General features: G+C 42.8%; 2 protein-coding genes and 1 long non-coding RNA gene across 3 annotated transcripts in view; 1 reads left to right on the top strand and 2 right to left on the bottom strand.

Annotated features, from left to right (window-relative positions):
* Positions 1-8,985, top strand: part of LOC117775748 — an 82,260-nt gene extending 73,275 nt beyond the window's left edge. The window contains exon 5 of the long non-coding RNA XR_004616317.1: positions 8,294-8,985. This is a non-coding gene — a long non-coding RNA (uncharacterized LOC117775748). The remainder of the gene's footprint in view (positions 1-8,293) is intronic.
* A 107-nt stretch (positions 8,986-9,092) lies between these two features.
* Positions 9,093-11,372, bottom strand: hmx2 (H6 family homeobox 2). The gene is made up of 2 exons (XM_034609154.1): positions 10,876-11,372; positions 9,093-10,143 (listed from the first exon to the last, which is right to left on the bottom strand). The coding sequence occupies exons 1-2, from the start codon at positions 11,162-11,164 to the stop codon at positions 9,593-9,595; spliced, it is 840 nt and encodes a 279-aa protein (XP_034465045.1). The 5' UTR covers positions 11,165-11,372; the 3' UTR covers positions 9,093-9,592.
* Positions 11,373-17,608: 6,236 nt separating this feature from the next.
* Positions 17,609-19,949, bottom strand: hmx3a (H6 family homeobox 3a). The gene is made up of 2 exons (XM_034609335.1): positions 19,294-19,949; positions 17,609-18,473 (listed from the first exon to the last, which is right to left on the bottom strand). The coding sequence occupies exons 1-2, from the start codon at positions 19,580-19,582 to the stop codon at positions 17,851-17,853; spliced, it is 912 nt and encodes a 303-aa protein (XP_034465226.1). The 5' UTR covers positions 19,583-19,949; the 3' UTR covers positions 17,609-17,850.
* Positions 19,950-24,290: the final 4,341 nt, after the last annotated feature.

Raw genomic sequence — 24,290 nt, 5'->3', positions numbered from 1 at the left:
TCAACTTAAAACAGGTCGGATCAAAATGTGCCGCTGGGAGTGATGCCGTTATCCGCCGGTGCTGCCAAACAAAGCTCCCTCAATGCAGGTGTAATTCTCACTCTGTTTGTTGTAGTATCACTAAACCCATTTACCCACACCCATGCAGTATCCTGTGCTTTTTTTTTTTTAAGTCCGCCTTAGCCAATGCATAGTTTTTGTCATGGCCATTCAAAGGGAATTACCAATAACACAGCTAATAATAAAAGGCTTGTAACAGATACATAGGGGTTTGTCATACTGCTACAGTTTAATCTGGCCTGCAGGTACTCCGGCAGTGGAGGACAGGTAACGCGAGACTCAAAGATTCGCTGCATTAGTTCTGCTTAGCTAACCGTGAATGCTAATTGCAGGAAGAGCAAACTGCTATACTCTCCCCTCCTTTTCCCCTCTCCTCCCCCTTTTGGCCGATGGTGGAGCCCGCTGAGAGGCACAGAGAGCGTCACACAGCTTCGCTCGGAGCGGTAACAAAGAAGGTTGTTCTGCAAGGGAGATTCAATATGTAGAGGGTTGAACATACAACTGCTGATTTCCTCACAACCATCATGGGGTCCTAATGGACGCTATTAAAGTGTGCAAGCTGAGGATTCACTCAGCAGACCAACTGTACACTGGGTTTTTTAAGCTATGATATTGGTTTCAAATTGAACATGTCATTTTAACTAATCGACTTTCAGACATGCACTGAACTCCAGACTCTTTCCTGAAATGTTCCTGAACTTTTCCTGCCAGCCCCTTGTTTGAAGCATGTCTGATTTAGCCCATGTGAGAATACAGCAGCCCCTAACCCTAAAACATTCTAACATGAGACGGACCCCAAACTGAAAAACAAAACAAAAAGAATACTTTTATTTTAGGATGAAAAAGACAGAGAAAGACAACAAGATTCTCTAACTTAGCTATGCCAGTGTGGATGTGTTGTAAACAAAAATGTTGAATTTCAGCAGCAGAATTAATGCGTCATGTCCTGTCTCCCACATGAACTCTGGGAAATGTCCCCTTAAATTGGGTCCAGACATTTTGGTGAAAAGCCTTTGTATCGCTAAGGCATCACTTTCAACATAACCACGCCATGTAAAATACTGAATGTTGTGACTGTATTAGTCACCTTTTAAGCACCAGCCTTTGAAACCCATATTCCCCTAAGATGATGCAATTATATTCAATAGATCTGCTCAGCATTTGATTCTGTTATTATTGTGCAGATGTCATTATCACAGATCTCAATTTTTAAAGTTGTTAGCTGAAATGTCAATAGTGTCACATAATGCTAGTATTAGCAGAAGTAAGACATCTATTACAGTATAAAAAAAGAAATCAGAGTCCAAAAATCATACTATTCTCAAAGGTTCACAGTGGAGGGCTTAAATCCTTATTTAAGGAGTGTGATCCTTTCAAAGGAACCCAACCATGACACGCCTTTGTGAGAAAACAAGACAATGAAAGAAAGAGGGCTGAGAATGGGAGAGTTAAATCCAGTACTAATACTGATACTGATACTAATCTGTGGGCAAGGTCAAAGACCCAGTTACACACCAGAGGCTACAAAGGCTCAGAGGTGCTGGTCAGCCTGAGCCGCCAAAGCTGTGATCGCTCTCTGAGGTTCTGACCTGGGCAAATGAGAGGCCACTACCCTAGTGGCAACCACTATCTCCCATCAGTCTTCTTTGCAGACATCTATAGGCTACCTGCAGGCCCTTGGGCAAGAGCTATCATATAGCCACTGTACCAAGCACCGCTGTCTTTACCTTCCAGTGGAGATTTATTGTAATTAGAAGATTCCTTTACAAAAGCTTGGGATCAGCGTTTCTTCAAGGATCCCTGTGCGGTCCCATGGGGGACACCCTTTGATCCCGACCTTCGAACCCTTAGGGTTAAGCCTTCCCTTTGCAAATGAGTTTGACATGGTGCACCACTTCCTAATTGGCCAATTGCTCCACAGTGTTTCTGAGTCCTGCTGGTTTAACAAGTGAACGTTTTCCTTCGCCCTCTCTAATGTCTTACCACATCACCACTGATGGCTTTGAAGTGAGTCTTTCTCTGCAGCTTATACATTCATACACTTTTCTAAGGAGTTATTATGGAAAAGGTTCAAATGGCAAAGAAATGACAAGAAATGTAAGATTCAAATTATGTAGAGCTCCTTCATATTCTTATTGGAAAACAGATAAATGGATTGGGTCTTACAACTCAATTAACAATTTAAAATCAGTGTTATTTGTGTTTTTCATTGGGAGTCCCACATTTTCTCTTTTTTTTCCTTTTGTGTGTCTCACTCTACCTCCTGCTGTGTGTTAGTCCGATAGTGCTGAAGGCTACAGCAGCTCTTAAACCATCAGAGACATTGGAAGAGAGGAGTGGTGGTGTCGAGTCCCACCCTGCAGCATGTGGCTTGTAAGTTTCTGCCCTTCCCCACCTCTGTCTTTTTCCCAATCAGATTAGTTTGTCTAATAGTGAGAGGAATGGTTGTTGCCAGTGGACCCTGCAGGCTTGGAAGGAACAGGTGGCCAAGTGCTGAAATGGTTTCTCTGCATTGATCTGCAAAAAAACGCTGCATCCGTGTTAGACTCCTGAATGACAAAGTTAGAACAGCTATACGTATGAGACTCTACAACTTTGTAGCTAATTTTCATATTTACAATTTTACTTAAATCAGTCATCAATCGCTTTAGAGTAAAGCATCTGGTAATTGATGAATAATCCATCCTGTTCCTCACATCTCAAGTACAATTACCTTTATATTACCTTTATATATCTCAAATGTACCTGCAGACCGTTACCTCAGATGGATTACCAAGTAACCTTTCCCGATGACCTCTGTGGTGTTTGTTCACCTGCAGGACCATGGGAATCACCCCTGCCGAAGTACCTCCTCCCCACGACACCGAGAACGTGTCTCACCAGCCGCCCAGCAGCAAGACAGATTGTTTAGGGGTGCAAAATTAGTCAGGTCAGGGAATCCTCGGCCTCAGGCCGGGCTAATTACTTTCTAATGTGACGACGATTCTTTTGAAGAGCTGTTTTCTCGCTGACCAAATCTCATTAGAAGCATCTTGGGGGTGCAAAGGGTGTCAGGAGGGAGTGCGCTGGGGCAGGCCTCACCAGGGCCAGAGGGGGGGCTCAGGTTACACACTGCTTGCCATGATGCATTGTTGGTGGGACGCCTCGGCTCCAGTGGTCCCCCTCCCCCTCCTCAACCACCACCGCCACCTCCATCCTCCTCCTTCTCCTGCCACTGTCCTCCAAGAGAGGCTGCTGCAGAGCCCCGCAGAAACTCTGACACCAGTCCAGAGGATGCACTTTGCACATGAAACCTTACACTCAACTAATGGTTACAAATGTGTTTTCAAAGAAATCCCAGGTCTCTTGGATAAACCATAGACTCATCATGTTGGTTGTGCATATATGTGCACACACACACACACACACTTATTGTGCACAAATTGGGCAGAGTGACAGACAAAATTAGGGACAGTTGGTGTGAGATTAATAGACGACTACATGAGTGTTGAGATATTTTAGTTTACTCCTGTGGGACCTGTGGGACCAAACCAGTTTATATTGAACTATCTAAAGCCAGCTCACTTATTTTACTATCATAGTGGTAGAGCATTAACAATGTACAAGTTGTAACCAGAAATATCAGCAAATCCACGGAGTTCTCTTCCCTTACAAATAGCAGGTGCCATGTGGCTTTGACTGACACTTCACATGGATTTCAGCAGCCTCTTGCTTTCTTTCTCTCACTCCCTCAAAGACAATGTATTCCCTTCCAGGGGAGTGATCCCTAATTAGCTGTCAGGTGATAGTGTGCTGCTTTCATTGTGCTCCCTGCTGCTGTGCTGCAGGCTATGTGGTCAGCAGTCGGCCTCAGACTGAAGTGACAGATCATCTCTCTATACACCAGACCCCTGCAGCTGAAAGAGACCACTTGGTCTTTACAAAGAGATCCCAAACTCTCAATATTAAAAAGAGCTCAATATCAAATCTCATAACAAACAGATCACTGACCCAGCGAAGACAAGAGGATCACTTGAAAATCTCTGTGCTCTCAAAAATAAAAACATAAGCGAGTAATGTGTTTGTCTCCCACCAACTGATGACTGGATTTAGTTCTGAATTATTTAGTGGCCATTTGTGTTTATCAGTTTGTTCAACGCAGGCAATTTTAATGGAGAAAAGATCTTTCTTATATCATGTTCCCGAAATTCACTGAAACTGACAAGAGCCTTTTGGAAAATCACAATCACATTTTACTTATCAGTGGGAAAAATAACTACCCTTTCCTGTATTTCCTAATGAAAGCCGTATCTTCTGACTTCTCAGGATATGGCAGGTCACTCCTGATACAAAAGATATGATTTCTTCCTGTCTGTCTGTTCGTTTCACTGCAGGTCTCCTCCAGACAGTTCCAGTATCTACCCAGGCAGCAGAGGGACCTTGTTTGAAGGTCATGTCAGCACTGGGGCGTAAACGTTAGACCTTTTTGTGGTCAGGGTAAATGTACAAGGCCGCCCTGCGGGAGCACTCCTTCCCTCTCTTTAATCGGCGTATAACAGGCCCTTGTAGAGCCAAACTGTCTGCGACACATCAGCACTTAGAAATAAAAACCCCTCAGCCAACCCCGCGACGGCTGCGGTTGGAGTACGGCAGCAGGATCATTTCAGAGGGACATCGCAGACAGGTCTGCTTACGTACAGCAAACTGGAGAGGGAAATTCATTATAAAGCTGGGATGATAAATACTTTGTCTTTTACCTTTTCAAATTCAAACTTCTTGATATGCAAATGTTTTTGTATTATCCCTGAGATAAAAAAATAAAAAAAAGTTCCCTTGATGATATGGAAATTAGGCTCTGCTGACTTTGTTGACACAGCAGCCGTGCAGCTGTATTTTATGGCTCTACCTGCCTATGTGGATTTCCTTGCAAATTAATTTATTATAAATCACATTTAACTACAGTTTTAACTTTCAGATTTTAAGCCTTTCTCTTTAAAAATGAATCATGTAAAATTGTCCAAAATAAAAAAAGATTTAAGATTAAGAGTTGTTTTATAATTCTTCTACGTATAGTTGTTGCTCTGTGATCTGGAATACACGACTGAATAAGGAGGTAATCATTTCAAAAACTGCTCCCTTTACAAAATGTTCCCTTCATTCAGCTGCTGCCGTAACATTCGCTGTATACTATAAATAAACAGGATACTGTGTAAATAAACAGTCGACATTTAATGAGACAAAACCCAGAATATCTCCCCGTCAGTGTGGCCAATCATTTGAAGGAGCCAAGAAAGCAAACTTAACAGTTCTGATGCTCCAGCCGAGAAACTTAATTTACCAATTTGCGGGAAGAGAAGATGGCAGGAAACAAGCCAATTTGCCACATGTGCAGCGCACAACAAACCCCAGCCTCGCTCCCCGGCCTCATGAGAGGTAATTATTCCTAAAAGAGAATGCCATGCTGTATTAAGATGTAGCCATGTCAAAATGAGGGAGACAGCCTCATTACAAGTAATTATGAGGGAATTAGAAACATCATTTAACTAAACGAGCAAATAATGTCCAGGATATTGAAGAAGCTGCCTGCACTTCTGCCGACCGCTGCAAGTCCCATTACAAAAATTGTAGGTCTTTAATAGAATAATGACATGCTTTATCTTCCCGGCCTCTCTCTGGAGCAGAGGGAAGGGCTGGGGGAGCGAGGGGAGGATGTGAAAACAACTGTTGCAGAGCTCTCTGTCCTCCATGTGGTCTCCCTCTTGAGTGTGTAGCATAAGGCCTTCAAGATAATCCCCCTATTATCCTTACAAATACAAAATGGAGAGCAGAAAATTGTATCTCACATCCATTATTGCGTCAAAGGTAATGCTAATGGACTTATCTCTAGAGTAATAGCCGAGTTCTCCACACGCACTGCAGCCTGAAATAGTTTGATGCATATTGGACGGCGAATGGGGCTTCAAATCGGGCAGTTCAAGAAATGGTTGGTAATTTAACAATGGAGCATAATGCATTTTGCCATTAAAGCCCCATTTCAGATTTTTGGGGTTAAATATTGTTCTTGGGGAGTTTAACTTGGGGATGCAAATGCTTGGATTTCATCTTGAGTTACAAACATCTCAAAATAGCCATGAGTTTAAGATAACTTGGTTTCCCCCTTTTAACAAACTTAAAACCTGTTTTCATTCAAAGCTTCTCAATGTTTTTAAGCCTTAAACCTTTTATCCATATTCTGCATTCACCATTTCCCTTCTCCTCGTATACAGTAGCATGCTCCTCTCCTGATAAGGAGAAAGGGTTTGGGCTTGGGAGGAGGAGGAGGGGGGGGCAAACACAATTTCCCTTCAGCTCCTTCATTTCCAGTTGATATAAAACAGAATCATGAAAAATCGCTTCTGGTCCAAGCTCTCCTTTTTAACCATTAACCCATAAATACAGAAGCTGGTTAAAGCCGGTGGATGACAGGGCCTGCCTCAAAAACCTTGTTACGCTCCCCTCAAATTCATTTAGGGAGCAAACAGGTCTTGAGAGTTGTCTGGCTTAATGCATCGCGATCGCTTTTAAAACTCTTGTCTCGGGGCAGATCCGCGGCTCTGCATCTGCTCGTTCGGTGTTAAACTTCATAACCTCCCACTCTAAAATGACGCCCGTATACCCTCTTTAAATCAAATGGCTGTAAATATGTTGGGAGGCAGTTGAAAAGCCCTCAGCCAAATAAGTGATGAAGGGATGGGACATGTAAAAAAAATGAGATCTTCATAAAGTAGAGGGAACATTATAAATTAAAAAAAAGCAAAGTGATATATAATGTTGTTGCAGCCTGATTAAATGTAATGGCATCTCTATTAAGTTAGTTTTGATCTCCATCATTTTATCTCAAGATGTAAAAAGAGGTGATATCCGCAGGTTTTAGTATAATTCATTATGATCCTGTAAATATGCTCTAAAAACTGTCCCGAGAATCAATTTGCCCAGTGCTCTCCGTCTTTGCGGCTCCCTCTCCACACTGTGTGTAGCCCACAGTTTCCATTACTCCCATCATAAATTACAGCGTGGAGTGAATTACACTTGCTTTTCACCTTACCAGGCAGGTTTGATGAATCCTAAGGCACAACACATCATCTCAACAAATCTTCATCACCATGCCAGTCGCTGTCTCTTTGCAGTTTAAACCACTTCAAATCATTTTCATTGCCCGGCTATTAAAATTTGTAATTCACACCTGCCATTGCAGTGATACATAGTTACATGGAACTCCTTCCCCCCTATATACCTCCCGCCTACTGTATTCCTCCTTTCACTTTCCCTCTCTCTCTCTCTTATTCTCTTATTTGCTCATCTCCACACCTTTCTCTCTGTCTCCCTGTCTCTCTCGCCCTGTCTTGTAAATCAAACAACCTCAGGTGACAGGTCATGCAGATTTCCCACAAGTCAGCGGGGTGTAAACATCCATCCAAAAGAGTGTCGCATTGCCGTCACACCTGATGACATAATGACCACTTGGAAACTAATAAACAGCTTCATTCTACCAAAGCTATTGCTCCTTTTCATAAGCGCTACGGTCCCCAATCCCTCTCCCTATCTGTCTCTCTCTCCCTCTCCTATCTGTCACATATTCATCCCCCTGCACCTCACCTCTTCGCTGGTGCTGCCAGAGTTACCCATAAATCACTGCTGTTGTCTAACGCTATCCATTTTCCCAGAAACACAGGGCGGCTGTTGCAGAAATTGGGTCAGGCATAATCTGCAGGGCAGCGGAGCCTAGCTAGTCATGATTCTGCTAGGTAATGTAGCCATTAGCACACAGTGAGAGATTGGTGGGATGCGTTGAAGGGGTTGGGTGGGTGCTGCATGGGGGTGCTGCTGCTGCTGCTGCTGGTGGTGGGGGTCCCTTGTAGATAATGTGACACCCAAGAAAAGCTGCCACATGACACAGTTTTATCGCTCCCCATCAACCACGGGACATTGGTGAGTGTGTGTGTGTGTGTGTGCTCGGCAGTGAGTGCATGAGTCTATAGGTGGCTGTTTTGTATTTGCATGGGTTTGAATTGTTATGAGTTAGTGAATTAAACTTTGACAGTGTGAATTGATTCGCTGCGCTGGACCCTAGTGGAAATCTCAACTGGCTTCTGAATTAGCAGGACAGTCACAAGTGTAACTGATACAGTCACTCATTACGCGGATGGAGAAGAGAGAACGGCTTCGATTAATGACAGCAAGAGTCTTGAACTTTGACAATATGCCTCTTTATTAGGTTTCCTCTTACAAGGCCTGATGCTGGAGAGCCGCGGGAGGCAGACTTCAAATGAGAGAAGATCCCGCCCAAAGGCACGATTGGCTTGTGATAGTATGTGCCTGACTTTTCCCTCCTTCATCTACGTCTTAGATACCTCTATTTATAAATGTGTTAAGGAAAAATTGCTCATATTATCAACCTCTTGATTTAGAGAGTGCCGTGTTCAGTTGCGATGATTTTAAATTCAAAATCTATCTGAAAGCAGGACTTTAAAAGTCTCTGTACAATGAAAACATCTGCAGGGTTCAGACCCAATTTAACATATTTTATTCTGCTTGCAGGCTCATTTGCTCAGGAGTCAAACAAATATGGAAGCTACAGTACGAGTCTTGCAGAGGGACGACTGTGTTCAACATTACATCCCTTTAAAAACTTCCAGAGATGAAATTGAAATACACCTGTCAACAACCAGATAAGAGGTAAAGAAGAGCCAACATTAATGTAAAATACAATATTTATATAATTTCACACCAGCTCTTTTTCCTCTCTTAATTTGTACTTAGTGAAAAGTGCAGCTAATAAAGGTATAGTAGTCCTTTAATATAGCAGATTATCATGGGTTATTAATGTCTCATATTAGAATGTGTTTGTATGATTCTTTATGGGACAAAAAAATTGTGACATAATTGAGTAATAAAATAACATTTGCCTTTTTCACAAAATGTTTACCTTCCGTGTGAAAATTCCAGTCGTGTTAATAGTAAAGTTATAGCACACAAAAATGAACAGTGCATAAAATAAAACCAAGCCAGCCCAATTTTCACTGAAATAGAAAATTTATTGAATGAGAAGGTTATTATTGAAGATCTAAATTACAATAGAAACAATGATATTTTCCCCTTTAAATGGAAGAAGTGTTCTCTTCCTGTCAGCAGTTTTAGTTCCTGTCAGGTGGAATAAAATGACTGACTGGTCTTTTGCAATTTGTTTGACAAACCAGTGATGAATAATAAAAACATTTTCTCGACCGTGATATGAATCCTAAACTCCAGTGTTTTACCAGTTAAAGAAGAAAAAATAAAATAAAAGTACAAAATTATTATAATTAATTATACACATGGTGTATTTTTATACATATAGGGAAGCTTGGTGGCTTTCTCGTGAGACGCACAGCTGCTGCATAATAATTTTCTTTTAACAAATAAAGTGGTACAATTGATATACAGGGGTTAATGTGGAGACACTTATATGAATGTATTGTAGTAATGTGTGTATTTTTTTACGTGGACTGCAGTGGTGCACATACAGCAGAGTCAATCAATACTCGATCTTGTTGTACAGGTTGTATAAAGGTAACGCTGACAGGCTGCTCCCCGGGTAGTACAGGGGCGTCGGGAAGGCGATAGACCGCGGGACGGGGACGCGCAGTAAGGAGTTATCTCTGAAAACCAGCGGCATCCCCACCAGTGTCTGTGCGGAGGCGTGGGCCATGTTGGCCGCCTCCAGCTCGGCGGAGAGCTGCCGTTTCCATTTGTTCCTTCGGTTCTGAAACCACGTCTTGACCTGAGTCTCCGTCAGCTGCAGGCTGGAGGCCAAGCAGGCCCGCTCCGAGCTGCTCAGGTAGCGCTTCATGTCGAAGGTGGACTCCAGCTGGTACACCTGACTCCGGGAGAAAACCGTGCGCGTCTTCTTCTTGGACGAGTTGCCCTGCTTGTCCGCGCCGTCCGAGTGTCTCTCCTCCGACAGCGGTGACATCTGGCGGCACGGCCGCTCCTGCTCCTCCTTATAGTCCTTCAGCAGAGGCTGGTGCGCAAGGTGCGGCCGCCGTGCCAGCGCGCCGCTCCCAGGCATGAGTCCTTTAGCGGAACCTGAACGCACCACCAGGAGAGAGGCACAATAAATATATTTCCACCATGCTTTTTACTGAGAGAGGGGGGGGGGAATAATCATATTACATTGTTTTAACATACTCAGTTGGAGAGTTCGTCAAGTGTGAACTCTGACTTGTTAAATCGACTGCTGCTGCGAGCCGGTGACTTTTTTAAATAAACAACCCAGAGTGTACAGTATAAGCTATTAATTAAACCCCCGCTCCGTGGATTTAACGCTCAATTGACGACGTGTAGTGCAGCCATTTTGGAAACAGGTTTCATCAATTAGCGGGCTCAATTAAATTTGAAACGAGAGGAAAGACAGGGGGAGGTAATTATTCGACCTTCCACTCCTCTGCCGCTGTGATGATGATGAGGAGGACGATAGTGTCTGCACATAACAAACAAGTGGAAGTGCATGAGTTGCGTGTGAGTGTCACCAACACAAGCTGATGAAATGTGAGCTCAAGTGCAAACAAAAACAATAAACAGGCCTGGTTGTTTATTTATATAAAAAAAAGAAGGCACCTAATTGGGCATGATTTCATGACATTTATAGTGTAAATAAATAACTGTAAAGTGTCAACAAATGTGTGCTAGAAATATTTGTAATTATTTATGTATCACTTTAACCATTTGTTTCATTCCCTAATAATATTATTATTCCACAAATTTGGCAGTGACAGTAACAACAATAATAGTCAAATAGAAAAGAATAGTAATCCTCACCTAAACACGAGAAGTTGTGCGCTCGGCTGCATGGCTCGCTGTGACCCGTGTCGGAGCAGAAGCAGTCCGCCGAGTCCTCCCCGCCGCTGCACTCCTCGGAGGAGGACACCGACAGCGAGCGCCTCCGCTGCAGGGGCAGAGGCAGCGGCGGCGGAGGCGGCGGACCCTTGGAGAGAGCCTTGGTCCCGGAGCGCGGCGCATCGGACGGCGTGCCCAGGATAGACTGGATGGTGAAGCTGGAAATCGGGCCCGACGAGCACTTGCTCCCGCTGTCTTCTGCGTTGCTCATTCTCGCTTCATAACAGTATTGAAGTATTGACTGAATCGGTCTGTCCCCCTTGTATTCCGTTATTGCTTTCTGGTGCGTAAAAATTACGAAAGCGCCTTTTTGTCCCCCCTCTCTCCCCTTTTCCCCCTTCGCCTGTTTAATTGTGGAGTTTTAACATTGAGCTTGTTTTTTCTAGAGCTCGGGGAACATGAGTGTATTCCTGGTCCTCCTCCTCACGCTCTGGATCGCAGGCAGCAAGGTTGCGTCGCTTCATTTGCATGTAGGTAACCTCCTCCATGGGCCAATGGCAGCCTCCGACACAAGCCCGGAAATTTCAAACTCCTGTCACTGTTTCGAGATGGGAAGGGGAGAGCGAGGGGACTGAGGGGGACCAGCACTGCTCAGCCCTGCCCTTTGGCAGTTACAGTAATATTTCTAATTTGAACATAAGCATGGTCATAATATTTACCTCTTTCTAACTTTTACAACATTAAATCTGTCTATCCCAAAAGCTAGTATGGTTTTGAATGAATTAAAACGTGGCTGTTAAATTTTTGTGTTAAGTGTCACATTTTTCCTTAAGAAAATATGAGATTATGTATAATAATATTAGATTTTTACTCAATCTGCCTTTTAGAATATTGCAGCTCATGTGGCACAGGTATGGCACAGATTTACAGTTTTAGTTTGTTTACTCTAATGTTGCTCATGTGCAACATGTCACCTGTACAACCAGAGAAAGCTTCAGTCAACTGATGGTGACTTCATGCATGCAGACCAATATCCTAAATTGAGTGACGGTGACACGCGCACAGCTTTGGAACTAACACAGAGGCCCGACTACTTTTTCCCTGGAAATAATAAACTCGTTCCGCGTCCATTATCTGCGATTAAGAATTAATTTGATCATTACTGAGCTAATCTGCCTCGTGATGGCCGCGCGTGGAGTGGAGGCCGGCTAATTGATTGACTAATTGATTGGAGATGGTGGGGGCTGCGTGCGCGTGTTGTGAGAGGTGGGGGCGCGCATCCCACCTCCTCCCACCACACCACCCATGTTCTATCTCTCTCTCTCTCTCTCTCTCTCTGTGTGTGTGTGTGTGTGTGTGTGTGTGTGTGTGTGTGTGTGTGTGTGTGTGTGTGTGTGTGTGTGTGTGTGTCTGCGGGACAGCTGCGGGGCTTGATCTGGCGGTTCGGGCACATTATCCCTCTTTTACTGCTTTGTGCGGGAGCCCCAGACACATTACAAATGGTCAGCTTTAATCATCATGTCAGCTCTTCCCCCGGTAGCCACACAACCGGCATTCGGTGTGGAATCAGGCTGGAAGAGGGAGAAGACGCCGCCGCCGATGATGATGATGATGACGGTGGTGGTGGTGATGATGCTGACGGTGGATTCTGTCGTCATCATCACCGTAACAGCCAGACAGACGCATCTGGATCCGTGCGTAAATATCGCGCACTGGCAGCGGGGCCAAGCAGCTGCTAAACGATCTTAACAAAACGCCCACGCAGGGGAGGCTTTACTGAAAGGGGGGCAAATATATGAGGGCAGTCGGTGCGGGTGCTGGATTTATGGTGGTTACACATAAGGCGTGAAATCTGCAATGACAGTTAAATGGGTTTATTTTATATGCCGCTCTTTTCAAACAAAGACCTTTGTCAGCGCAGCCGCCTTCATCACTTTCAGACGACTTTTGCAAAGTGAGATTGCTTCATCGCGGAGAGACAGTGGACACCACATGGCTGCAGAGCGTGATTTACACGCGTTGTTGTTTTTTATGTCAGGGGCTCCGATTCGGCGTTTTTATAGGCCGAGCAGTGGCGTCCCGTGTTCTATGGAAATGTCCCTCCCTGCAGTCTCACCGGGGCCCTGGCTGCACGGTGAGGCCCAAACGAGCGAGGCCCTAAGTCCGTGCTCTATCACAGTGATAGGTGGTGTATGGGCCGCCCTACCGCAATAACAGAACAAGATCTTTAGCAGCAGAGAAAGGTCTGAGAAAGACAGATGAAGTTATGAGGCGCTCTGATCTGGGAATCAAGCTTCGATAAATATTAAACAAAGAGCCTTTACACGCGTGTATTATGATATATGGCGTGTCCAGGTCTAGAATAAGGAAATTACCAGAGAAAATGATATCAATAAATTTTCTAAGTATAAACGTTGATTATGTTTCGATTTTCATTCAGGAAAGCGAGGCCTGCTCTTTTTTCACGGGGCGTTTGTGTGCGTCCGTGCGCGCATGTGTGTGAGAGAGAGAGGGAGAGAGGGAGAGAGGGGAGGAGAGAGAGAGAGTTGTAAACGCAAGCAAAGCGCCCGAGCCCTGGAGGTGTACAATTTATGTAATCTAAGTGTGGAAATGAACTGGGTAATTTATTGGAAAACACAAAGTCAGGAAGATTGGATCAGCACAGCCTATCCAAGGGCTCCTATCCATCAAGTTCCAATTAACAACCTAACCATTGAGTTTTAATGGCTTTCCAATCTACTGCCCTGATAGACTCATCAATTCCTCGGGGAGAAATTAAGAAAATCGACCGCCCCTCGGCGTTTCGGTGTCATTCTTCACAGCAACTATATGTCAAATTAAAAACACAATTAAAATTTAAACTGTTCCAATCAGACGGTGCCCCGCAACCTATGTTTCACTTAATAGAACTTTGATGAAAATCTGATGCTCGCATTCAATCAGGAAAGCAAATGGGATGGGTTTAAAGCGAGATTTCCTTCTTTCGAGATGTGTCAAAAAGAGTTGTTCAAACACTTTGGGCTTTGGGGGACACACGAGGTGCTCGGATCACTCCTGTGTGGCCCCTGATCCCCAGGAGGCACCAACAAAATAGCATCATCTATAGCAGGGTGGGTGTGGGCAGGCTAAGGACCAAAGGGAATGGAAGGTGAAAGGGGATTTAAATGAACTTTTACGCATATGTCACCATTTTGCCTGAGGGAGGGATTAGAGGATCGTATGTTTTTGGATGTGATTTGTTAAAAGTTGAATATGTGCAATTGCATTTAAGCTTATCAATCTCTTGATAACACTGGACTCGCATGGTTTCAGTCTTGGTACAGGGGAACCCTCTGTCAACCCCCAGGGACTTCAGAAAACCTCTTTCCATGAAGCACAGCCAGAATCTGTTCTTCACACAAACGTTTTAATATGTGTACACAGCCTTTAATATTCTCTGTCGAAAAAATTATCGCCCAACACTCATGTGAGCAGAGCCCAGCAGCGACAGAGAGGAGACCAGCATTGCGCAGGGTGGTCAGGGCCACTTGTGTGTTTCCAAACTGGCATTAAAACCACGAGGGGGATGCTCAACATTACCCAGTCAGCTCTCCATTTTAATGCAACACACTGAGCGAAGTCCTCGGTCACGTCCGTTTGCCCCCTTCCCCTGCAAATGTGCTTTATCTGATTTTGGCCCCCGCTCCCTTTTTTCTCCTTTACATAAAGATGTCGCACAAATGGAAATTATCGAGTGGTAATTTTTTCAATTTATGCGCGCAAATCAAGGTCATGAGCTGATCCGAAAGCGGCGAGCATGCGAGCGTTGCTCTTACTTGACGCAATGCGCTGCAGACGTTTGCGGATCGATATGTGCCAGAGGAATAATGCCATACTAATCTATTAATTTGCAGTAATGGGGCCGTGTTGAGTGTGAATGGTAGGTGCGCGTCAATACTTGGGTGATCTGACGATATTTGGATGAACCTTTTGTCTCTTGATGAGGTCATCATATAGAGTTTAGAGCTGACTGATTCATTTCCGATAACTGTATTAGCCCACTCGTGAAAATAGAAAATTGCCCGTGAACCAAAGGTTGTTCTGACTGAGAAATCCACGTGCGTCCCTTATGGTTGATTTTTTACTCAAAATCTCATTTGTTGAATTTTTAATTTCAACATTTTGCTTTGTTGGAATGGTGTAAATAGTGTTTTCACGTGTTTTTAGCCCATTATCACTGGAGACAGGTTGAACCTCTAAAACACACGATGAATAAACTACGAGTGAATCAGGCCTCGTGGAGCTCTGCTGTTTTATTTAAAAGGGATCACGGTTGTAGTTTCTCTGCAACCTGCATGGACCCTGTCACCTGATGACAGTGTGAAGGTGGAGCCTCCTCACAGCCTCTGATGTTAAAACCTTTATTTTAATTTTTTTTAAATGCATCATAATGATATTTATAACTTAAAATATGATTTAATTTGTAAGGAATTATTACTGATCAGTGTTATTTTATTTTGGCTGCGTCAAACTGAACAGAAGCTGAGAGGAGTGTCCCCTCCCTCTCCTCACTGCAGCCTCCTCCCCTTGGGTCTGCACTGCTCCCTTGTAACTTTACCTCAACTAAATAAATGAAATTAAATAAATTGAATCAAATTAAATAACCCACCAACTGTAAAATGTCAGCCTTAGTTTCATCCTGGACATAATGTCTCGCCTGGACCCTGTCAAAAAAAACACCTGGATCAATATTTGATTTCTGAACAATTTTGTGGCATCAAAAAGCAAAACCATCGTGATGGACTGATGGGATGGTGCAGATATGGAATTTACTTAGTTTGCTTTTATTATTTTCCAGGGCTGAAGGGCTTCAAAATAAAATCTGCCCACATTGTGATCCCTGATTTGAGAGAAGTATTGAAGTATGAAAAAACGAGCAGGATCATCTCATCCTATTTATTTTGTATCTAGTTTTTCTTTATAAATGTATTGTTTCATCGAATGGAATAAAAACGAATGCATGAGTTCTCTGAGTTAGTCGCAGAAAGTGACCGGTGACACCTGTAGGTTCATGTGTGTTACAAAGTGCCAGTTTAATAATTTATTTCTAAATTCTACACCTTTTTTTCTTACTTAATTTTTACAAGGTAATCCATTAATCTAGGATAAATGCTTCCCTGTAGAGACACTATGAGATGTTCTGTAAATAAATTACAATATAGGGATGATCTTCAATTTTTTTTCGATTTTCAAGTGTTTTTTAACATGTTAACAAAAATTGGACAGTTAGCCAAACTGAATGATCGAAGGCACCAGATGTGGTACGTTTCCTTAAAAATGTGGTATACAAAAATTAAAAATTACAAAAATTAAATGAATAAATAGATAAGAACAATTTGATTAAGTTCTCAAATATTTTTTTCGAAATGTGTTTTATACTAAAATTAAAAAAACTAAAATACAACAACATGAAAATGTGTTGACAGTCACATTGACAGCTTGTTGCAGCGCCAAAATAGTGTGAATTTTCTATAGCTCACCTGTAACTAAGCACACACACACACACACACACACACACACGGCCGTGAGAGAGATGTTAAAAGACAGCAGCTCACACTCAGGGAGTAATGTCCTCTTCTGAATACATTATCCATAATTTTGGCAAGATGGTGGTAATTACGCATCTAATTGACCGAGCCACTTTTTATGTAAAACAACGTTTTTTAAAGTGCATAATACTAAGATGATTACAGGAACCCACCTGCCCGTGCAAGTGTGTCTGTGTCTATTATCAGATTAAGCGTTAATCTGTCTCATCACTGTCATTACCTTTCATAATGTTTACTTTTCTTGGCGCGTGAAAATGTCTGAAATGCTTGAACTCAATGTATAAAATATACAAAATAGCTCAATTTAACCTCCTCAGGTCGTTTATAAAATATTATAATCCACCACCACAGAAACCACAGGAAATAAATCGTACAAAAATGTCTTAAAATGTAAGGAATATGTATTCTCCATTTATTTCACAACATGGTTCAGCAATACAATATCAAAACGTTGTTTTTTTTTTACTGTACAAAGGAGAAGCAGCACGTGGCAGCTCCTCTCCACCGCATCTCCTTAAATATATACATTTACATATTTTATACAACAAAACACCCACCACGCTGCAGTGTGGGGGGGGTGTTTTCTTTACCTCCTTGTTCAAAAACACAAAGTGGATGAAGCAGACGCTGGAGCTCATGACGCTTGTGCTTGAAGGACGTGTCCATTGTGGAGAGAGTCACTAAAACTAAACATGAAGCTACAGGAGCAGTTTACAGCTGAGAGAGTCTTGATTGTCCCCGTCAAACGCTTCAAACGGCAAATAAAATAAAAAATTTAAAAGGGGAAATATTACAATAACAGCATCATCGGTTCTCCACCGTGAACAGGTGACCAAAAAAAAAAAGAAAATCCCAGCACACCGTCAGTGTATTGCACATCATCGTCTTATCAGTTCTGGAAATGTGAAGAAAAATCAAACAAGTGTGTTTCTTTATAAGCAAGCCTGCGACTTTAGGCCGCCATGTTTGTGTGTTTGTTTTTTTGTAAACAAGGTACATTGTTTTGTGGAGCTGTAAATTTGGCCTGTCCAGCAACAGTCATGGTGTAGAGACCAAGGGAACATTTTTAAAAGACACACATCAGGCAGTGTGAGCAGGTGGACCCCAGAAGTGATCATTTCATTTAATAATAATATTAATAATAATTAATAATAATATAAAGAATCAGATTTGAATGTTCAAATCACTTGTAAACGGCACCCTCATGGAAAATGACACAATTTATATTTGCCAAAATAGCTCCATGGTTTGACAGTGTTTATGTCTGTTTTTTTTTTTATTGTTTTTTTTTATTTTGTCAGTTGTACAAAAATATTAAGTCTCTTCTCTTTTTTTTTTACTTGATTTTGGACTCAGGACCCAGCAGTTGTCAGACCGGTCTGAGCAGCGGCACGGATGTGACGAGGGGATGGGAGTAGTAGACGCCGGGGTGCGGGAAGGTGAGCAGCGGCTGGCTCACGGGCACGCTGCCCCCGATGCCTCCGCTCTCCCCGGCCGAGTTCTCGTGGTAGAGGATGGGCACACGCACTATCCTCTGCGCCGCGGCGTGGCTCAGGTTGGCGGCCTCCAGCTCCGCGGCCAGCTGCCGCTTCCACTTGTTCCTCCGGTTCTGGAACCAGATCTTTACCTGCGTCTCCGTCAGGTGCAGGGACGCGGCCAGGCCGGCCCGCTCCGAGCTGCTCAGGTAGCGCTTCATGTCGAAGGTGGACTCCAGCTGGAACACCTGGCTGCGGGAGAACACCGTGCGCGTCTTCTTCTTGCGGCACGGCTTCTTGTCGTCGTCCCTCTTCTTCCACTCCTCCAGCTCGTCCTTCTTGGCCTCCTCCGTGTCGCTCTCCTCCAGGATGATCTCATCGCCGCTTTTGCTGTGGTTGTGCTCGTCGTCCTCCTCGTCGTCTTTGGCGTCCGGCTCGGATTTGAGCACCAGGTCCGGAGAGTCTCTGTCCGTGCCCGAGGTTGGAGAGGAGTCTCTGACGCCTAGTTTGTGGGTGACTGAAATGGGGACACAGGGGGATGTGGTCATTAACTGATGGACTGATGCTCTGGGTTTTTTATTAGGTTGCACTCAGCACAGACTGGGAGCTTTGGGAAACTGTGCTGGTTATAAATAGTGTCACAAAATGACATGAAAATAGACTATTTATAGTTACACATTACTGACAACACCACAATTAAATATGGACAAATTTAGCCACTGTTTTGCTCTAGTAAAACAGCCTAAAAGAATAAAACATAGGCCTGCTTTACTTCTTAGTCTCATTTGAACAAACCACGGTTTTACAACCAACTTTCAGAAAACCCTCTTTGTTTCTTTGCATGAATGATGGTGTCATTCACATCAGCGTGTTTTAAATCGCACATGGATAAATCACACAGGGACAGGCTGTCAGTGACCCAGCCTCAGGGGTAAGATGTTCATGCTGAGCGCCAATAGACAAATCAAAAGCACGCTGCGCATCGTCACCCGTATCCGATGATTTCACGATGTCTGCTTCATTTTATGCACAGTGTGTCACTTTATTGATCTATTATCCCGCGTCGTGGCATAACAAAATGGGGCCTTCGTGGAGGACCAGGCGTCACATCACTATGTAGCCCATGCACTCTGTGGCGAGGACAGGGTGCATCACCAAAACGAGCTAAATCCACGTTTGGCGAGGATAGTTACGCACAGAGGAAATGGCCCAGAGAGTTCCTGGTTTTTAAAAACAAACATAGTTTCCCCCCCCCCCCCCCCCTCTTTCTTCTAAATTCAAAAACATCAACATCGGTGCCCATAATACAACATTAGCACTTCATGACTCAGCCTTACCTTCAGTTCTGTGTAGGTGGGCGGCCGAGCCGAGGGTGTACGGGTACCACCACGCCGAGGTGCGCTCCAAGTAGTGAGCCGGTAGACTGAACCTCTGCGCGGGCAGGTCAAAGCGTGGGAAGTGCAAGTCCCCGACCTGGGAAAAGGAAAATCCTCCCTCCAGGGCCGCCTTGGTGGCCGCCAGCACGGGCCTGGGTTTGGACGGTTTGCTGTCACAGTTCAGCAGGTTCTTGATGAAGAAAGGCGAGTCCTTGGCCGGAGCGCACGTTTCTGGCGTTGTCTCTGGCATCGCTGTGGCTGCGGTGTGAACAGCGGAGCACCACGAAAGCAGGAACACGCACACACACAAAAAAAAGAAAAACAGACAACGCTCGCGTATCCGGACTGCGAGGAGCCCCTGGTTTTCTTCTATTACTATTATTATTATTCTAAACGCGGAGACTGGACTCACACCCGGGCGAGCGCGTCACAGCACGCGTCCTTCTCGGCTAGAAAAATCAAATAAAAAATGTTTGTGAGGTAGAAAATAAATAAATAAAGCGCGCGGACGTGGAGATGTCTCATTCCGCGCTCTCCCCGTCAAAAAACACGCAAAAGTGTGTCCGCCGTGTCAGTCAGTCTGGCGCCTGATGCTAATGATGAAATAAAAATGTCATCCAAGTTAAATGCGGAAAGTATAGGCGATTGGGCATGTACAATGGCAAATGGGATTAAGGGAGAGACGGCGAGGGGAGAGAGAGAGAGAAAGAGAGAGAGAGAGAGTGTGTGTGAGAGAGAGAGAGAGAGAGAGAGACCATCCTCCCTCTTTGTGGCTCGTGGCCGCGCTGTTCTCGCCTGTTATTGGTCTCATAGAGTCCAATTAGGCAGCAAATGAACACAGGGCTGTTATTGCGCCAAAAAGGAAAGTTTGGGATGAGCGCCTCAACACACAACTAACACAACAGTCAATCACTCACGAGCTTACTCAGAATCCAGATTGCTTTATTTAATTTAATAATTTTTAAATAATTTTTATCTCTGTATAAATTCAGTGACACATTTTTGAACTACTTTCACTCAGGCTGCAGGTGTGGGTTGTGGATAAAGTGTGTTTTTAGATTTTAGGAGATGTTAGACTGTATTTCTCTTCTAAAAACTCACCGAAACATATATGCATTTTAATATAGGCTGTATTCAAAACTCATCTGAGGCCTTACGGTGATACCTTTCCACAAGGGGTCAGTTTAAAGTGGTTAAGATTAATAAGGAGAAAATTGAGTGTGCGTGATAACCAAGCACATATTTCTAAATAATAATAAAAACAACAACAATAATAATAATAATACTAACGTAACAGTCAATTTAAATATAGCAAAAAAGAATTCCAATAAATAACACAGGTCTCAATTGTGTTAAAATTTGAATTCAGATATGAATAGATCAAATAAAATATATCTATAAGAGTCACGATGCCAGCTGTGGAAATGTCAAATAGCTGCTCTTCAAATATTCGCTCCTCAGACACAATATGAAACAGGCCTGAGATCAGGCTGCAGCTACTCCACGTGTCACCAATGGGCGATTAGATTCATATTTCTAATTCATCGATTTTCAGAGAGGGACACTTCCACAATGTCTGCGGGTCACACGGTCATTTATCCCCCCTCCCCCCTCTAATCGATTTGGTTAATTCATCCCTCAGATTGCACTCTTTGTAAATGTGCTATGTATATTCACTCATTGATATTAATTGACTTGTTTAAAAAAGAAGAAGAAGAAGAAGAAGCAGTAGGAAAGCTGGTGTAAGAGGAGGTAGAACGGGGAGGCAGCGTCCTCTGTGGGCCATGTGGGTGAAATGCAAGTGTGTGGACATTGGTGTATATTGGGGGTGAAGGGGGTGAAAAGCAGAGTGTAGGTGTCAAGGTTAAGGTTTCACTGGTGCTGGTTTTCATCCCTGTCATATGTGGAGTTCTTACATGCACCAGCTTTTCCATGCAATTAACACATGTTGTTCATTTAGTGAGCTGCTCGAGTGGTGATATCCTGTTACTGTGATGTAATTACTGACTTTGCTTACGTTGCTCATCACAACAGCTAGTTCATGGTGCTCTCACACTCAGGTGCAAATGTGTATCTTTGGTTAGGAGCTTCTACAAAATCCAGAGAATTCACATTAGCCTGATAAATGCAAATATCTTGGGAATATGGCAAACTGGTCTGTGTCTAAAAACAGTTCAGGACCCATTGTGTTCCCTAGAGTACTATTACGAAACGTGACTACTTTCTGGCAAGTAAATAAAACCCTTTGAAGATGAGGCTAGGCATGCCTGATTTGATTTAACCCCAAAATGTACAGTTTATAAATGAATTCACAATTTTTTTAAAGTAAACACAGAGCAGCATATGACTGATAAATATAGAAATGGAATCAAATGTTTAAAATTAAATTAAAAGTCGTTTGTAATTTGGGGGCTGTTCAGTGTGCAGATATCATTACTCTCCTCTCTATTATTTTAAACCTTAAGTAAAAGTAACTGTATTTATCACGTTAGCCTGTTTGGTTTTGAATAGTGAAATAGAGATTGTTGAGGAGCTCATATTTACACCACAAATATTAGCAGTCCAACATGGTGTCATGATAACACAACAGACGCTAACCCTGAAAATAAACAAACTATGATCCTGTGCTTTGAAAAAAATACATTTAATATTATGCATTGATAAGAAACATGCAGCAGACGCTGCCCACAGGCTACAACGGCCTTCTGAATGCTCCATAAGTCTATTTTTGTTGCTCCTCGGGTAGGTTACTATGACTTTTATATTATTTATTTCAAAGCGCCCAGATATTGATTATTTCACAAGGAAAAATGACAAATGGCAGGAGGGAATGACACGGTCAGCAGGTTCTATTAGAGAAATGATAGTGTTGCTCGTGGTTTGTTAAAAGGTCCAGTTTAGATACTTTATAGGTTTACATCCATCATCGTCTAATGACCTATTTGATGAAAAACACGCGCTGTGGTGACAACGGCCCTGTGCAGCCAACTTCACTTTGTAATTGCTCCCATATTAAATATAGATTTTTGTTTTGATATCTTGTGAGAATTCCTTTCTGTGGGTCAAAATTGTGATAAAAGACATGGATGCGATGGCGAGAGCTCGGAGGGAGAAAACTGGGAGGAGAATGGGAGGGTTAAGAGATGTTGATGGTGGAACGGGGAGTCTGTTGTTTTGAGTTCTGGATAGTGGTGGAAGGGAATATTCAGATTCTTCAGTTAAAGCAGCAACTCTGCAATTCAAATATAATCCAGTGCAAGCAAAGGTCATGCAGTGAAAATGTTATTTACGTAAAAATAGTTCAGTATTAATATTTACAGTATGTAATACCTTGAGAGATTCTGTATAGCCTATGCGATACTATTACATCTGATGCATTAACGTTTAGTATTTTGTTGTCATAGTTTTATCTAATTTTAACTTTTGTAATGTAATCTACAAAAAAATCATATTCTGATCATATAGTGTTTTTAATCTGTAACTGGTATCTAATGCTGTCTGATCAATTTATTCAGATCTCTTACTTAGGAGTAAAGATTCTCTATTACTAGAAGAGCCTGACAGATTGGGCATTTCAGGGGCCAAATCCAATACAGATAAAAGGGAGTAAAACATTTCCAATACTGATATATACGACGATAGATTTGAAATAAAATCGGCAATGATTCCTGAGATGTCGTTATCAAAACAGAATGACACAGAAATGTAATTGAGGGTTGATATTTTACAGTTCAGCCATTAACTTCATTATTATTAACAGTAAATAAAAAGAAAACACAAATACAAACAAATACACAGAACTGTGCGGAGGAGTATGAGGAGTATGCAAGTGTTATTAGCAAATTGTTCATAACGTGTCAAAAGTACTCAATGCATAGTATTATTATGAAGTCATTTAATCTATAACATTGCATCGAATGATACAAAAATGATATGTAGATATTTTGTATGTGAAATCTTCATGTGCAAAATTAAACATGAAACATGTTTAATGTACCACAATACATGGCATTTTATAATATGTTGTATATAAGTAATATAGTAAGTATAAAGTTCAGATGAATGTAGATGACTAACACATAACATCCGCCTCTAAAATGTAGTAGAGCAGAAGGATAACGCAGCATGGAAAAAATATACTCAAGTCAAGTACAAGTACTTCAAAATGGTGGTTCAGTACACTTAGTACCATCAATTTTCATAACCATATAGATCACATTCTGCTGTGCTACAGTCTATGGATATGATAGACTAAACATTATCTATAGCTGTACACAATAACTGTGGCCGAGGTAAAGATGGATGTAATTTGATGAATCCTTGCACGTTACCTCTCTGAACGTGTTATTTGTTGTTGGTGAGAGGAATTGAAGTTGAGAGTTTCCACAACAAGCTCTCTGTGTCAAACTGCCTTCACACGGACGCTACATTTATCACTGAAACCTGTCCAGCCTGTGTCCTTCTCACACTTTTAAGTGGCCACTCTGTGTTTGGGAACGAGACATTAAACCAATGAAGGCCACGCAGAGATCACTTGGATTTAAGCATTGCTTCTTAAAGTATAGGAAAGGAATTGGTGGCCCTCCACTGACCCGGCAAACTTTAATTGGGATTGTGCCGGTATTGATTGTAAGTGGCCTGGCGAATCTTGAATTACGGCCTGATTAGCTTTTACTCGGCCCCGTGCACCAACCAGTCGAAAGGAGCTCAATGTCATTCAGGTTGGAACACTTCAGCGGCCACTTGACTGGAGGGAATCTTGTTACTTTCTGTGCAAACGGGAAACAACATGTATTTAAGATGAGGATGACAGCTCTCCTGGCAAATCTACCTCAGTCACATGAGGCTGTGATATTCCCTCAGTGCATGATCAATCACTTTTAGAAATAATTTGAAAACATGTCACTTAGCATGTACCGTATGGGCACAGAGAAGATGTATCCTCCCTTTTTTTTTAT

Source organism: Hippoglossus hippoglossus, chromosome 15, assembly GCF_009819705.1.
Source record: "Hippoglossus hippoglossus isolate fHipHip1 chromosome 15, fHipHip1.pri, whole genome shotgun sequence".
Classification (NCBI taxonomy): domain Eukaryota; kingdom Metazoa; phylum Chordata; class Actinopteri; order Pleuronectiformes; family Pleuronectidae; genus Hippoglossus; species Hippoglossus hippoglossus.
The sequence above is the reverse complement of the archived record's forward strand: the minus strand, read 5'-3'. Positions and strand labels throughout refer to the sequence as shown.

What these genes read in the sequence shown, in the direction of transcription:
- hmx2 (XM_034609154.1), bottom strand. Translation starts at nt 11,164, where the DNA reads ATGAGCAACGCAGAAGACAGCGGGAGCAAGTGCTCGTCGGGCCCGATT. An exon ending in GCACAACTTCTCGTGTTTAG is followed by an intron (nt 10,144 to 10,875) that starts GTGAGGATTACT and finishes TGGTGCGTTCAG; the next exon opens with GTTCCGCTAAAGGACTCATG.
- hmx3a (XM_034609335.1), bottom strand. Translation starts at nt 19,582, where the DNA reads ATGCCAGAGACAACGCCAGAAACGTGCGCTCCGGCCAAGGACTCGCCT. An exon ending in CCACCTACACAGAACTGAAG is followed by an intron (nt 18,474 to 19,293) that starts GTAAGGCTGAGT and finishes TCCCCATTTCAG; the next exon opens with TCACCCACAAACTAGGCGTC.